General features: G+C 35.5%; 2 protein-coding genes and 1 non-coding gene across 4 annotated transcripts in view; all 3 read right to left on the bottom strand.

The window, feature by feature from the left end:
• VWC2L (von Willebrand factor C domain containing 2 like) overlaps positions 1–8,138 on the bottom strand; it is a 179,910-nt gene extending 171,772 nt beyond the window's left edge. For both annotated transcript variants that reach the window (XM_053597633.1, XM_053597634.1), the window contains exons 1-2: positions 7,404–8,138; positions 4,614–5,083 (exon numbers count right to left, since the gene is read on the bottom strand). In XM_053597633.1, the coding sequence (XP_053453608.1) occupies positions 4,614–5,003 (390 nt within the window). In that variant the 5' untranslated portion in view covers positions 5,004–5,083; positions 7,404–8,138. The remainder of the gene's footprint in view (positions 1–4,613; positions 5,084–7,403) is intronic.
• A 436-nt stretch (positions 8,139–8,574) lies between these two features.
• The window catches only part of SPAG16 (sperm associated antigen 16), a 996,461-nt gene continuing 989,107 nt past the window's right edge, over positions 8,575–15,928 (bottom strand). Inside the window, exon 16 of the mRNA XM_053597632.1 lies at positions 8,575–9,000. Within this exon, the coding sequence (XP_053453607.1) occupies positions 8,825–9,000 (176 nt within the window). The 3' untranslated portion in view covers positions 8,575–8,824. The remainder of the gene's footprint in view (positions 9,001–15,928) is intronic.
• LOC128590892 (small nucleolar RNA U3) lies at positions 13,329–13,548 on the bottom strand. Its single transcript, XR_008381364.1, has one exon. It is a non-coding gene; the product is annotated as a small nucleolar RNA U3 (small nucleolar RNA).

Raw genomic sequence — 15,928 nt, 5'->3', positions numbered from 1 at the left:
AAAAAGCAGGTTCTAGTGCCATATTGCCTGGGTACACATAAAAGAAAGATGAGAGAACCCACTATATAGTGACCTTTATCTTAATAAAATATTATCAGAACACTGGAGACTTCAGAGTTTTCAAAAAGAGTAGAGAGAAATCAATTTTCAAAGCTTACATCAGTAAATGGAATCAAAACGCCACAACCTTTATAAATAGCATTATTTTTCCCATCAGGTGACATATATGGATCAATTTACATTTGACTTCAATGACCAGAAAAGACTAAATGTGTCCTAAGTTTTGTAACTATATAGGGTAAGACAACACAACTAAAATACTGGGTGGCCACTGCAGCCCTGGGATGAGGATAGAATCCAAGACTAGGCTTGGTTAGGAAGGGGCTGGGCCAGAAAGATGAAAAGAAAGATGAAAGTGGGCGCTCCATTAGGAAACCGTGTGTGTCATTAGCTGCCGAAAAGGTACTCCTTATCTGAACTTTGAGTGTTTCTTTAAAATGAAGAGATGAGCACATACACAGAAACTAAGGCATGTGAAAGGAACTTTAAAACTTGTTTATCCCATAAGGTTCTTACTGACCCTCTATGCCATTCACCAAAAATGTTCTGAATGCCTGCTCTGTACTTGCATGGTTGGGAATGGTGGAGAAAAGGAAAACCCGTGTCCCCAGCTGCAAAGGGTTCACTGTCCAATGGGAGAGGCAAGTGGTTTCATATTATATTATTTCGCATTATATTTAACGTGATTTCAAATCATTGCAGTGTGATATGTTATTGCTACTCATAAAGGTGGCAGAGGTGATGAAGAGCTTAGTTTCGGCAGCCAGGCTCTCTGGTTTGGAACTTTAGTTCTGCCATTTTCTAGCTGTATGATCTTGGGCAAGTTACTTACACTCTGGTGCTTCAGTTTTCTTATCTGTAAAACAGTGCTAATAAATGTATAATTCTCACTGTGTTATTACAAAATGAAATGTGTTATAACACATATAAAAATCCTAACAGTGCGTAACTACAGTTTGGTTCTTGTTAGAATGGTTTGCACAGTACATTGTAGGAACAGATAGCAGAGTGAGATCCAGCTTGGCAGGCAGATGCAGGACAGACAGGGGTTTCCAGATGAGTTGAAATTTAAACGAATCTTGAAGTGGTCCAGGAGGACTTAATATGGGGAAGCAATGTTAAAAACGCATTCCACGCTGTGGAACAGCAGTGCAAACACTGCTAGGAAGCGAAATCACCTAGAGTTGAGGTATTTGGAAAGGTCAATAAGTAGAATCCAGACCGGACTATGACTAGGGGATTTAGATTTTACCTGGAAAGCTGTCCTAGAAGTCTTTACCATGTCCCCACTCCCCCCCGCTTTTGATTTCTCTTCACCTCTTTTCAAGATGATCTTGCTTTAAAAATCATATTTAACTAGGTCATCTCTATGCATCATGACCTGCATTTTATTCCCTGTTATTCTTCAGACTGAATCTAAATATTTTGACCCAGTATTCAAGTCCCTTCCATGCCCTGTCTACCAACACATATCCAAATTTACATCTCTCTTATTAGAATTGCATTTTAGTCAGATCCAGCTGCCAGTTATTCCCATCCCCCTCCTCTCTTTACAGAGTCTATGCATCCCAGTCTCTTAAGTTTTCTCCAGCAGTTTCCTCTTCGGAATTTTAATCTCCCCAAATCAATTTCAACTACTTCTCATAGTACAAGCTCAACTTTTACAATCCGTAAGAAAAAAAGTCTTGCTTCACCAAGCCTCATACCATGTTGATAACCTTCTGATATCACAATCTCCTGGGAAATTTGTGTTGGGACTTCATAATCATATACTTAACTTTTGATTGCCTTTATCTTTTTCTCTTTCCACGTCAATCATGCTTTCCTTGTGAACAGAGATCCTGCCTACTAGATATTCTATTTTCCAATGTAAGTACAACCACGGTATCTTATGTATCAACTAGTCTGACAAATGTTTGTTGGATGAATATATACACATATACACACACACATATATAAAGAATATCTCACTATACATGTACAACCTCCTAACCACATACTAAGATTATTAGATAAAAGTTCCATATATCTTTAAAAATGATTTGTTCTTTGTAAGCTGAGTTGGGAGAGAATCACGATGATAGATTTTTGTTAATATTTTCTGAGAGTCAGTTCATATGGATAAGCATGACAATCAAAAAAGATATTAGTATTCTTTCATTTGAAAGACTTTTCAAGTTGAGCTTCTCCTATAAAATGTAGGTAGAACCATAGAGTAATTTAGAGCTTAGAGTAAATCCCAGGGTATTAGAGTTTAGAAGAAAGAAGAACAACTATTAATTCAATACTGATTGTGCACCAGTTATCACATGGTTAGTTATCACATGACTTCACACAAACTGTATCTCCTTCAACTTTTCCAACATGCCCACTAAGGGAAGTAATTATTACAGTAGCTACTTTATAGTAAATACCACTGCAAAACAAAAGATTTAAGAACTTCATCCAAAATTGTATAGCCAAGTGATGAATTTGGGATTCGAATTCAGGCTCTGACCTTAGAGTCAAAGTGCTTTGAGGAGTTGTATAGACTTTATTGATAGAATGGCAGCATTTAGAATAAGCTAAATAATTTGAAAATTTTAAACAAGGAACTATTTGGTCTCAGTTTCTCATACTTAAACATTTCCCTGTGTAAACTCCAAGGCTCATTATGACTCTAAACTCTTATGAAAAAGTGATTCCTATTACTTAAAAAATCACATTAAAAAATTTCATGGCCCAGAGTCAGGTGAAAAGCTGTGTACATCAATGGGTTATACACAAAGGGGGATTATTGGGGATTAATTAGATAATAGTAGGGTTATAATTAGAGAGGCACAGAAATTATAAACATTTTCTTTATGTATCTCTGTATTGTTTGGCATAGTAACATAATTATTACCTTTGTAATAAAAGAAATCAAATAAACAGAGTAAAACAATGGCCATTTTAGTGGTGAGTTGACTAAATTCAAATAATCAATTTCTTCTTTATTAAACACTGATTACCAATGTATATAAATCTCTGCATTTTATCTAATGCTTTTGTTCAGGTTAGGTTAGGAGGTGCTATTCTTACAAAATATTTTTGTATTCTACTCTAGATATATATGCATGTTAGAAAAGAGTGACATGATTCTAGAACCATGTCCGGAATCAAATAATGTATTGAGTACTCACATTTCATTAACCTGAAATTACAAATAACCAATGTCAAAGTATGTATATTTCAGAGGCCATACATTAATAAATGTGCCACACTCTTAACTATTGTTGTATGTCAACAATGATAACTTTTCTAGACTCTCAAGCTTTTTATTTCACAACAAAATATTATAATACATGAAAGAGAAATGTCTGAATAATATGTCTAATAAATTAGAATGTAATAATTATAAATAAAATTTCCCCCATTCCCTAAATAATCTGGTCAAAATGACTGAGTACTCTTGGGCTAATTAGAACTAGGTTTAACCCACAACCTAGAAGGAACTAAATACAGAGTCAATATTCAGAACATTCCATGATAAGTTTGAATCTTTTCCCCATATGTTGACTTCTGGCACCATTTGACTCTTTTGGAATAACTGAATCTTCTCTCAAACACAGACAGCCACACCAAAAACTAGCTATATCTTCTTTTGCCTGTAAGGTTCTGAGCACCTTGTCACAGAACTTGGTTAGATGAAATGGGAAACTCTTAGATCAACCGTCAATGTGACAGACACTCCAAGGCACAAACTGCCATTACACTGAAGGAAGACATTTTTCATGTATTCCTACCTTCAGGGTTCAGATTTGGCTTGTAGGAATGGACATCATAATTAAAACTATCCATTGGAGAAAAGAGAAACCAAGAAGAGATAAAAAATGAACTCCACATACTTGAAAGTATGACATAGATAAAGGAAAACTAAGAAATACCATGTGGGCTAAAAAATTGTAGTGTTTTTTTTTTTTTTTTACTAGCTTTTACAATGGACAAGGATAAAAATTCAGTTCTCTGTGGAGCCCTATAAGTAAAAAAATTAATGAGCAGAAAAGAGAATGGGAATGCCACTCTACAAGAGGCAGGCTCAGTGGATTTTCCTAACATGAAGACCACAAGTCAGAGGTACGCCTCTGTAGTGCTTCCATTTTTACACACTAAACATTGTAAATGACCATTACATGGCTCCAAACACACAGGCTAATAAGCCACAAATGCACACAACCTGCCAAAATTCAAAAATTAATTAAAAAAACACATACTTACAAACAAAATTGTTTTCCTCAGAAAACAAATTTTGTAATAAACTAAAAGAAATGTCTAAGGGCAAAAAATAAAAGATATTAAGTGTGCCTCAACTACTACTGAAGAAAAAGTTTATCATGCAACTCTGCAGATACTGAGGGACAAACCAATTGGCTATGTACTGATCACAGTGCTAGTCACCTAACGATAATCGTATTGTTATACATTAAAAAGAAATTTAAATATAGCTTTGTCCAACTCTGATTTCAATGTGGCAATTCTACTAAGCACATTGTGTAAAAAGTTAGCATTCAGTAAATATGGAGGGTAACTCATACCTTAAATTCCTCCAAGATTTTGTAATTTTTCCCATGATATTCACAAAAGTTTTTCACTTCTTTGCACTCTGGACAGCATCCATTGTGTTCCACCTTAGTACACTTTGGGTGAATTTTAGGGCATTCTGGCTGGTCGCAAACAGGTCCATCTAGAGCACAGACACATGGACAGTTGGAGTGCCCTGGGAAAAATCGTTCTCCCAACTTGTATACAAAGCCGCTGTCATCCACACACCCTTTCCCTCGATAGTCATCAAAAATCAGATTGTCATTACTGGAGATCTGGTCACCTTCATCAGCAGGGTAGTCTTCATGACTGATGGCAGCGGAGGTGACCAATCCAGGGATGACCAACAGAAGTATGCAAGCTTCATGAATATGAAGAGCCATCCCCCTCCTCAAAGACTTCTGGATGTGCTCCTAATATTAAATACACTCAGCTCCTTCCATGGGAATACAAGAGGGGTAGGCTGAAAATGAATATTTAAAAAGAATAATTTGACATATATAAAGAAAATATAGATCCATTTAAGCCCACGATCTTAAACCGTTTGGGATTGATTAAGAGACACTAACATCTCAAATAGAGTAAGTTCATGCAACTATCTATACTTTATTATGAAGTTTGGAGTGTTGATACTTGCCAATATATGCATTCCAATTTGTCCTTTACGAAGTTATTTTATACAGGAATTTTCCGCTTGAATTTACTGTCGGAATTTCAAAGGTCTCCCTTTGTCTAAATTGTAAAAAGGGGTTTTACTGAATCCTAAAGTTGATTAAAAATAGCTATTAGGAAATAACTCAAGAATATTTGAACTCAGATTGTCTATTATTCTTTAAACTAGCCAGTGAAAGAATTTGTGTTATAATCAAAACTCAAGGGACTAGTGGGAAAAAATCTAATTCTAAAAGAAAGAGAATAAACCAACAATCAAATGTAAATTATAATTGAGATGAGCTAATATTTAGGCCTTCCTACTTGTTCATGCTCAGAATTGGAGAACAACAGTGACCTTAACATTACATGTATTGGTGAACATGAGTCTAGATTTTGGAACATAGCCAATAATAATAGAACACAGCTATTCCACAGTGATTAAGAGAAAAAAAATTAAAGCAGTAAATAATATAAGGGAATTCCATATGTTAAAAAGAATTTGTTGAAAAAACAAGTTTACTTGCATTATTTTCTACTTCTTAATTTTAGTCAGAAGTAAGCTCCTTGTGGGCAGGAAAGATACATGTGTGAGTTTGTTATTGCAACTTGAATTTAGTATTCATGTAATATTAATTGAATTAAACATTTAAAATAATATAAATACCATTCACACAGTCTTAAAAATCTAACTCTTAAAATGCCAGAAATGTTTGCATTTAGGCAATTTGTACAAAGATGCCAATGTAATACTGTTTATGCAAGTTTCTTAGGATGGTATTGGAGTATTGCCATTCGTAGAAAATACGCCTTACTAATTTGGTGGCGTTGACCGTTGTAAACTTCACTTAGTGCTACTGCATAGTGTGAAGTGTTGGTAGAGGGCTCTTGTTTAAATATTTCAAGTAACTAATTACACATAGGCTCTGGGGAAACTGGCTTTAGGGACTAAAGGTAAGAAAAAGTGTTGTCAAATAGTTCATTTGTTTATTTAAATGCTATTGGCTTTCTGCCAATATCACTAAGATTGTGTACAGGACATTTTCAGATCCATTTATGAATGCCATTCACTGATTCATTTTTGGCTTATATTAAGAGCAATGATAAACCATCTCTTTTCAGTGAACATACACAGATGATAATTTTACACAAGATAATGATGACATTAGGAAACTTTGTAAACTATTATGTTTTATTTGCAATTTAAGGTAAATATGCAAATTCTAGTAATAGTAAAATGGAAGGTAGTATGCCCTCTTTACAGAGAAAACTGATATTAGAAATCTTCTGATATCCTCTGCTTTTAGAATTCCTGTTGGGTAGGTAATGATAAAGGAGATGGATTTCTTTTAAAATATGCCAGAAATAAGGAGTCATAAAAGAAAAAGAAAATGTAAACCTATAATTCTACTTGAGGAGCTGGAAGCTCCCTTTGACAAAGCATTTTTTTTCCTCTCAAATTACTACAGAGCCTACAAACATAACAGAGGCTTCTGAAAAAGCATAAATATAATTTCCTAATTGAAGTATACATTTATACATCTGCCACATATTTAGAAAGTTTACCTTGGAGGGAAAGAGAGCTACTGTGTTGCCTTATGATATTTCAGCAATTTCTGTAAATACATGCAAGATGAGCCATATAAAACACACATATGACTCTGCTTCAGAAAGACATGGACAGAAAATTGTCTCTTTGTAGCTACAGGTAGGTATGAATGCGTCAGGTTATGGTAAATGTAAACCTAAAGGTAAAAACAGCCATGCAATATCCACTTTATATGAATACTAAACATGATTTTATTATGTGAAATACATTTTAAAATCTGCATGGAGAAAACAAAATCTCTGTAATAGAACAAAGTGCTTAGGCTATTTTTTTGAAAAACAGCTTTCTTCCTAGTTGAGTTGCTCTAGTGCAATTTAAGATGTTATTTATTTAAGAGAAGAAATGTTAGATAAATCAAAATGTTTATCTGAAGATTTTTAATACGAGAGCAAACAGTGCTAAACTAAGGATCACTTCACAGCTAAACTTTCTCCCCTCCTCTATTGCTATCTATGATTTAAAATGACTGCATCTTTTTTTTTTTTGAGAAACAAACATAACTCATGTCATAAGATACACTTACCTAATCACTCTGGAGGTTAATGGTGGCGATAGGGGTCACAGCCCAGGATGAACTAAAAGGTCAATTATGTTTTAGGAAAGCAGCTTCTTTTTAATTACCCAAAGAATACATTTTCAGGCATGAATTAAAGGCAATCCATTCTCTCTACCTCCCATTTCAAAACACAGTCCAGAAGCAGTCTCCCGCCCTTCCAGAAGGAAACACAGCAGACATACATAAGAAATTGGCTTTGGACCCGTCTTCAGAATTCAAAGCAAGAAGCGATGCTGGTCCTGTAGAAATCCAGACCCCGGTAGCAGAATCATGTTGAACTTATTGTTAGCAGTTTCTTAGATCCTTCTATGAAATTTTCCGGCTGCGTACGCCTCCTCCACACATGAGTTCACTCACACAGGGTTTGCTCGGGCAGGAGAGGTGATTTGGCTAGGCGCAGAGGATCCCAAGCAGCAACGGCATGCTGTAGCTTGCAGCCCGCCCCGCCGGCAGGGCCATCACCGCCGTCCACAGGATGATGCTTGAATCCCCCCGTCCACGCCGGAAAACGCTAACTGTGGACGTGAAGGAGAGGAGCAACTTTAGCTGGCTTTCTGCTTCACTGAGAGCAGTTTGCAGACTGCTGGTTCGGAGCTCATTCTGCCCGCAGCCGGGAATTCCTCAGCACCACGGACAGCGCCAACAACTGGCTTCAGAGCCCAGCGGTGTCGAAATCCCGGAGCTGCTGCTCTAGACCAGGCTGGGGTGCTCTCTCAGCGGATGCGTGCGTTAGGAGGGGGAAAACACTCTACGTGCGAGATACTTATTTGCATTGAAATTGCATCAAAAATTTTAAAAGAATGTAATTATACCACATGCCCTTTCGGATAAGGCTGCAGAGTTGAAAGTTCCGGAGGAGACATGAATATAGATTTAAGCCATCTGCAGACCCTGACTATTATTAATAGAGAAAGCACAATCATCGTCAAGAGTCTGTGACAATGCATGCTCACCGATTCTATTTGCCCCTTTGGTTGCAGAAAGACTTTTCCTGTGCTGCATGATTAAACTTCAGGTTTTCCTGCAGCTCGGATTTGATTAAAAAAAAAAAAAAAAGCAGCCAGGTTTTCCTGCAGTTTGTTCTCCAACATTAAAAATCAGTCTGCTGTAATTCATCTAGTCTGTCATTAGGCGTCATTGTAAAGCTGTTTCTTCCACACCCTTAGTGTGGCAAAGATGCCACGGCTCTAAATTCTTATCAAATCGACAGAGAAAAAAGACCCATGTACAAATGAATGAGCAGAAAGTTATTTTTTTATTAGTAACAGTGCAAGCACTAAAATCCATGCCCAAAGCAAACTGTAAATGTCACTTGCTGGCGTATTTAACCTGTTATTGACGGAGTGGGAGACAGGAGGGAATCGCTCCGCAGTGGGGTCCGCTGACAGTCAAGACCACTTCCGAACCGTGCCGTCAGAGCCTCCGGAAAACAGGCTCTCCCCGTCGTGAGAAAACACAACCGTATGTGCCTCGCTCTCATGGCCCATCAGCTTGTGAATCTGCCCAGATTTAAGATCCAGCAAATGGATAACTCCATTGCCACTCGCCTGAGCTAAAACTCGACCTGAGAGAGGGGGAGAGAGAGAGAGAAGAGAGAGAGAGAGAGATATCAAAGTTTTATTTCAAGCATTCAGTTTATAAGCAATAGAACATTCTGTTTTGTCTTAATTGTGATTCTACAGACTATCATTTTTTGTTAAGTAACAATCATTAAACTCTCTCCTCTTGGTAAAGGAAACAATTTGAATCAATATTAAGACACACTATAGATTAGAAAAAGGAGAAATAAAACCTAATGCTCTATTATATATCAGAGGTTGTCAAATGCCCTACTATTCTCTTTATATTTGTGATTAATAAATCATTTTGAGAAGATGAAATTAAAAGCAACTAAGCAACACAACTCTTTTCCCAAATGAATTATATATTTAAAAGTTTTGAAAGGCATAGTTTTCAAAACTTATCTATAGCAAAGATACACATAGAGAGTGTAGAATAATATTTAGAAATAAACATATCCTACATCAAGCACACTGCTGTTTGCGTCTCCAGGCACGCAACAGAGAGAGATATCCCTCATGGACAATTTATATTTTAAAATTTGCATTATGCTATACTTTAGACTTGTTTATTATAATTATGCTAAATCATTGCTTAAAACCATTACATAATAATATACATTTCTGCTTTAAAAATTGTGAAATTCATAAACTTAACACATGTTCTCTGGAGTTGAAGTGACAATAATACCTCCATTTCAAAATGACTTGGGCTTTTTTACTCTAACTTAAAATTCAAAATTCTGTTAAGTTATAGTTTTGTTACATAAGATAGCTAAATATAGGACAGAGAACTTTTAAAATTTTCATACCATATACTTTGTAGTGAACCATTTTTTTTTAGAGTGAAAACAAATTAAGAATTCACATTTAATTAATACCTTCATTAAAGAAATTCAGTAATAAACCATCAGGGGTCATAAAACAAGTAAAAACAATAGAATATGTTTACCTAGGTCAGTACTTAGGGTAAATAAGTATGACATTGGTATTATCCATGGGATTATCTAATTACATTTAGAGGGCATATTATCATTACAGTAATAATATTTATAATGTATTAAATTCTTTCAATGCACTAGATACCTTATTTAGTGCTTGATGTGGATAATTCCATATAATCCTTACAACAATCTAATGACAAAATGTATTATGAACTCCATTATAAAGATGAAGAAATAAAGACTTGGAAAGGGTGAGCAACTTGCTCACATTGCCCTCGTGGGTATGGAGGGAGATAGCATTTAATCATAGGCACTCTGAATCTAGAGTCTGGGCTTTTAGCCATTATGTTCTCTTTATTCAGCATAGCACTGATGCCTTCTTGACAGATTTTCAGGTCAGTGATATATCGTGAAAATAGAACTGGTGCATTTCATAATAAGAATTCTAGAATGATGCCGTCATAAACAGAAATATTTCATCACAAATTTTACCCCCAATTATCGTGAATATCTCTAAACAAAGTTATAAAACTAAAGCTAACCATGACAAATATGGCCTATTTGCAGACGTTTATAACTACTGGGCTTCTTCATCTAGAACAAAGCCTGACACAGCAAAGATCCTTAGGATGGATTAGAGTGTCCAAAGCAGCAGATGTGAATATTTATTATAAACTCTCTTCTACCAAGTCTTTGCTGACAGAGGCATTACCTATAGATTTCACTCCCAGCCTCAGTCTATAGGCGACTGCTGTTTGTGACTTTCCTGAGAATCAAACAAATAACTTTTTCTGTGTAGTCTTTGTACAGCACCTGGGAAGGGGGTAAATATAATGTTCTATTTTTGAATCCAAATGACACAAAATGGAACCAAAACCCATGAAAGAAAATGAAAAGCTTTAGTTTTGGTTCATTATTCAAATCTATAAAAATCATAATTGAAAATATTTTTATGAAGGTTTTGGTAATTTCTGAAAGTATGTTCAATCCGATAGAAAGAATGGTAATATTGGAACCTAGTGATAGGACTGTATGATTCAGCAGCACCAGGCCTCAGGTATTTCAAAAATTTGTCTTTGCTAGAACAGATTTGAGTCAGCCAATTTATAGTGAGGTTTTTCAGGTTCATCTGAACTCATTTTCAGAATATTAAAAGATCGTATATATGTATCATAACTAATTCCTAAAATGAATGTAAATTTATAATCATGTTGGACTTTATTTAAAGAACATTAGATTATTACCAGGCATATAATATATGACTTAAAAATTACTTTTGCCAGAAACAGAGATGCTGAACTCTTCTCATAGGTTACAAGATTCTAAAAATTACTTGCCAGGATGGCCAACTGACGCATTAATACATTGTTGCCTAGTTGGTTCATGAATGAGGTAGCACTCTCAAAAATATGAACAACACAGTATGATTACCAGTAATATCTCTAGAAAGTGGAGTATTTATAGAGAAAATGAAGTATTTGTGGACAAGTACATGTGTATCTTTCAAAACATGCTGGCTTGGCAACGAAAAACAAGCCACAGTTCAAATCTTGTGGCATCTGAATGCCAGATTCCTAATAATAAACAGGAAGAGTAGAGGCTTAAGCTACAGTAAAACTTGGTCAATGGAATGAAAATATGGTGGGAATAAAATTTTAAACAGTGGTTGGGTGCGGTGGCTCACTCCAGTAATCCCAGCACTCTAGGAGGCCGATGTGGGTGGATTGTTTGAGCTCATGAGTTCAAGACCAGTCTGAGCAAGAGCAAGATTCCCATCGCTACTGAAAATACAAAAACTTGTCAGGCGTTGTGGTGGGTGCCTATAATCCCAACTACTGGAGAGGCTGAGGCAAGAGGATCTCTTAAGCACAAGAGCTTGGGGTCACCATGAGCTATGACACTACAGCACTCTACCATAGGTGATGGAGTGAAACTCTGTCTCAAAAAAGAAAAAAAATTGAATAGTGAGAATTTATGTGAAACTTGTACTAATATTCATATTAAAATGTCTCTTTAAAAATGTGAAATAAAACACAAATTATAAATTATGTCTATTTTCACTTTAAATATTTTATTAAAATGTTAAAAAATATATGTAACCAAAGGGGCAGTGCCTGTGGCTCAAAGAAGTAGAACACTGGCCCCATATGCTGGAGATGGTAGGTTCAAACAGCCCCGGCCAAAAAAAAAAGAAAAAGAAAAAATATATATAACCAAAATAATTATCTTGTAACATGAAATTTTTGAATAGTTTACTTAAAATGTTATCTGGCATAGTATTTTAACAAGAACAATTATACTAATTTATGAATGAAAACTTTCCATAAAAATCCCACATTAAAATATATGATTAAAAACATATAGTAGTATAGTTTATCAATATTGATTAAAAATAAATATAGTCAAAATTGGTTTATAAGGTTATTTTTAGTAAAATACATATAAATATTTAAAGATTGGCCATTTAAAAAATGTCTTGCTTCTCCTTTTCTTTATTAACATTCAGGTTATTAGATGCCTAAACTTTACACAGAATAAAAAGAAATAAATAAAGAAAATAAATGGAGGAAAGATTGATTTAATTTTGTAATTGTGATCGTTTTACGTAAATAATTCTGTACATACCAACAATAAAGTGATTATGACTATCTCTTCGCTCATATGTGTCTAAATATACAATCAATGCTTATTTTTATTTTCCAAGACTTCAGAATATTTTTAGATTAAATAATCAATATCTTTTCTGTTGACCAATAGGGTCCATTTCCCTCTATTGGATGAATTTGCCAACTCCGTTTGGTTTAGAAGAAAAACATTGCTCTGTTATTAAATGAACACATCACCACTTATAAATTAGTGGCCTGTCAAAGTTTGGTTCCAAATAAATACATAACTTTCTCAAGACAATGTAGCTTCTTTATATGTTGTTTTTGTAAGAAAAAAATAGTTGCATTAATATCTTGGGCAAAGTAGTTTATTTGAATGTACTTACTAATTTAAGCATTAGCAAAAGATCCCTTGGAGAGATTTACAGAATAAATTAACCCATGATAAATTAAGTGGTAAACTTTTTTTTTTTTTTTTTTTGCAGTTTCTGACCTGGGCTGGGTTTGAACCTGCCACGTCTGGCATGTGGAGCCAGTGCACTACTCCTTTGAGCCACAGGCGCCACCCTAAGTGGTAAACTTTTTATCTGTGTGTAATAATCACTTTGGATAAACTAACATAAATTAGAAACTAATGAAATTTACCAATAAAATATTGGCACTTTTCAAACTAAATAATTTCAAAGTAAATTTAGATACATACATGTGTGAAAATTCAATTTTTCTATTTGCATATACCTAGAACAGCCAAAAGTTTTCTTTTCTTTCCTTTTTTAAACTGCAACCACTCACACTGTGTCCTCGCCCTCTTACTCCCGCAAAGGGAGAAAAGAACCACCATCAGTTGCAGGTGGCAGTGGCAGCAGAGCAACCCCAAGAGCTGGCTTCACGCTCGGGAGAGAACGCCCTGTATGTCTCCTCCTCCTGGATTCCGGTGCTCTAGACGTTCAGGGAAATTTCTCTAGTAATGAACTATAGAAGTGATCCCTGAAAGTAAAGTCTCAGCTGAGAGTTTTCAGTATTTTCTGCTTTCTCATCTAGGCAAATCTTTCTTAAGGAGTTTTGGATGCTACTTATTATTGCAATATTTTAAAAGGGTTTTACTTTTTATTGCCAATAATTATGCATATTATGGGATACACAGTGATGTTTTGATGCATTCAATGTACAGTGATCATATCAGGATGATTAGCATAAACATCTCAAACATCTATCATTTCTTTGTATTGGGAGTGTTTAATATCTCCCTTCTATCTATTCAACTGTATGGTATATTTTTGTTAAGAATAGTCATCCTACAGTGGTTTTGCAATATTTTTTTACAATCATGGTACTGGAGATAATCATTGCCTGATACATTCTTGCTCTGCGAAGAGTTACAGTGTATTATAAATAGGAGTTCAAAGACCCTTATGATACATAGAAAGGATATGAGGCCCCTCCTTTTTTTTTGTCTTCCAGGTCTACTGGAACGAGCTAATAATTACCACAATTTTTTGAATGTCTACAGCTTTACATTTTACTCACATGCTCTTCACTCAACTGTGTGAGGAGATAGATACTTCTCCTTTAGCAAATGAAGAATGAGACTCTGCGAAGGTCAAGCTGGGATTTGAATCAAAATCTTTATTACTTCTCATTAAAAAAGTCTTGCTTCTTTTTTATTTGTTCAGATTGATATGAGGGTACAAATGTTTAGATTATATTGTTACTGTTTTCCTTTCTAAGGCAAAGTTCAAGTTGTAGTTGAGCTCTTCACCCAGGGGGCGTGCTGGACACCCTCACACTGTGCACGTCAGGTGAGATCCTCCCCATCACCCTTTCTCCTCTCTCTTCCCCCTCGCTAGTGTATACTTGTGTTTTTCTTTCATACAGTGTGTAGTTTGCTTATATATTGGTCTCATATTAGCATTGAGTACATTGGATGCTTTTTTTCTGTTTTTTTTGAGACAGAGTCTTACTATGTCACCTTTGGTAGAGTGCTGTAGCATCACAGCTCACAGCAACCTCAAACTCTTGGGCTTAAGCAAGTCTCTTGCCACAGCCTCCCAAGTAGCTGGGACTAAAGGCGCCCACCACTACACCCAGCTGTTTTGTTGTTGTTACTGTTGTAGTTGTCATTGTTGTTTGGCAGGCCTTGGCTGGGTTTGAACCCGCCAACTCTGGTGTATGTGGTTGGCGCCCTAGCTGCTGAGCTAGAGGTGCCGAGCCCCACGCTGGATACTCCCCCTCTCCCATACTTTACTAAGAAGAATGTGTTTCAACTACATCCAAGTAAACACAAAATCTGTAAAGTCTCCATTTTTTTTTCTTATGGCTGAATAGTAACATATACCACAGTTTGTTAATCCATCCGTGGGTTGAGGGGCACTTGGGTTGATTCCACATCCTGGCAATTGTGATTTGAGCTGCAATAAATATTCTAGTGTAAATGTCATTTTACCACAAATAAAGGCTTTGGAATTTCATAAATTAAGACTCAGGTAAATGTCACACTGGGGGCTTTTCTCTGAATGCCACTGAATTCCCTAGGTAAATATACTCTGAAATTTAATGCTCATGTTAATCTCATAATTGTCTTATTCAGTGTTGATTCTACTTTCTGAATATCTGAAACTAAAGCATTTATGTTCTTGTGGAAGTCATTAAATACACACGTCATAACCACAGTATGTAGTAGAAACTGCATTTGATGACTAGAAAGCTCATCTCTGTACCTTACCACATCTCCTGTCACATTACCTCCCTGGGTCTCTGATGAATACTATTCTCTCTGTTTTCCAAACTCCAAACTGTCTCACTTTGTCTCTTTTTCTATTCAACCCAAGTTTTATCCATTTTTCTTTAATTATCTATAATCCACCCATTTATTTCCAACTGTTATATCCACAATATGTCAGTTAAACTTCCTTTAGATACCAGGACCACTGAAATGGCTCTCAGGTGATTGTTTTTTGTTATAATTTCTTTACTTTTAAATCTACCTCTATGAATTCCTAAGGCATTTTTTTTTCAATTACATTACTCTGTGCTGTAATTGTAACATACTCATGGAATTCAAAGACAATAATTTTTATACTGATTGCCATGTTGTGATGATACTTTTTGTTATATTAAGTAGATTTTAGTATGTGTTTTAAATTTATATGTTCATATAAATATATTGATATTACCTGTTCTTCAAAAATGTGGCTACTAGAAAAATTAATATTACATATGTGATTCAGATTATATTTTTATTATACAGTTCTAGCTAGCATATACCTTGTTCAGTAGTGGAGGAAAGTAATGTTTAGAGAGAGGAGAGCCAATTTCTCCAAGGCCATATGGCTTGTTAAGTACGGAAGTCAGGATTTGAGCTCTGTAAGCTCCTGCTCGTACCC

The sequence above is a fragment of the Nycticebus coucang genome, chromosome 7 (assembly GCF_027406575.1).
Source record: "Nycticebus coucang isolate mNycCou1 chromosome 7, mNycCou1.pri, whole genome shotgun sequence".
Classification (NCBI taxonomy): Eukaryota; Metazoa; Chordata; class Mammalia; order Primates; family Lorisidae; genus Nycticebus; species Nycticebus coucang.
The sequence above is the reverse complement of the archived record's forward strand: the minus strand, read 5'-3'. Positions and strand labels throughout refer to the sequence as shown.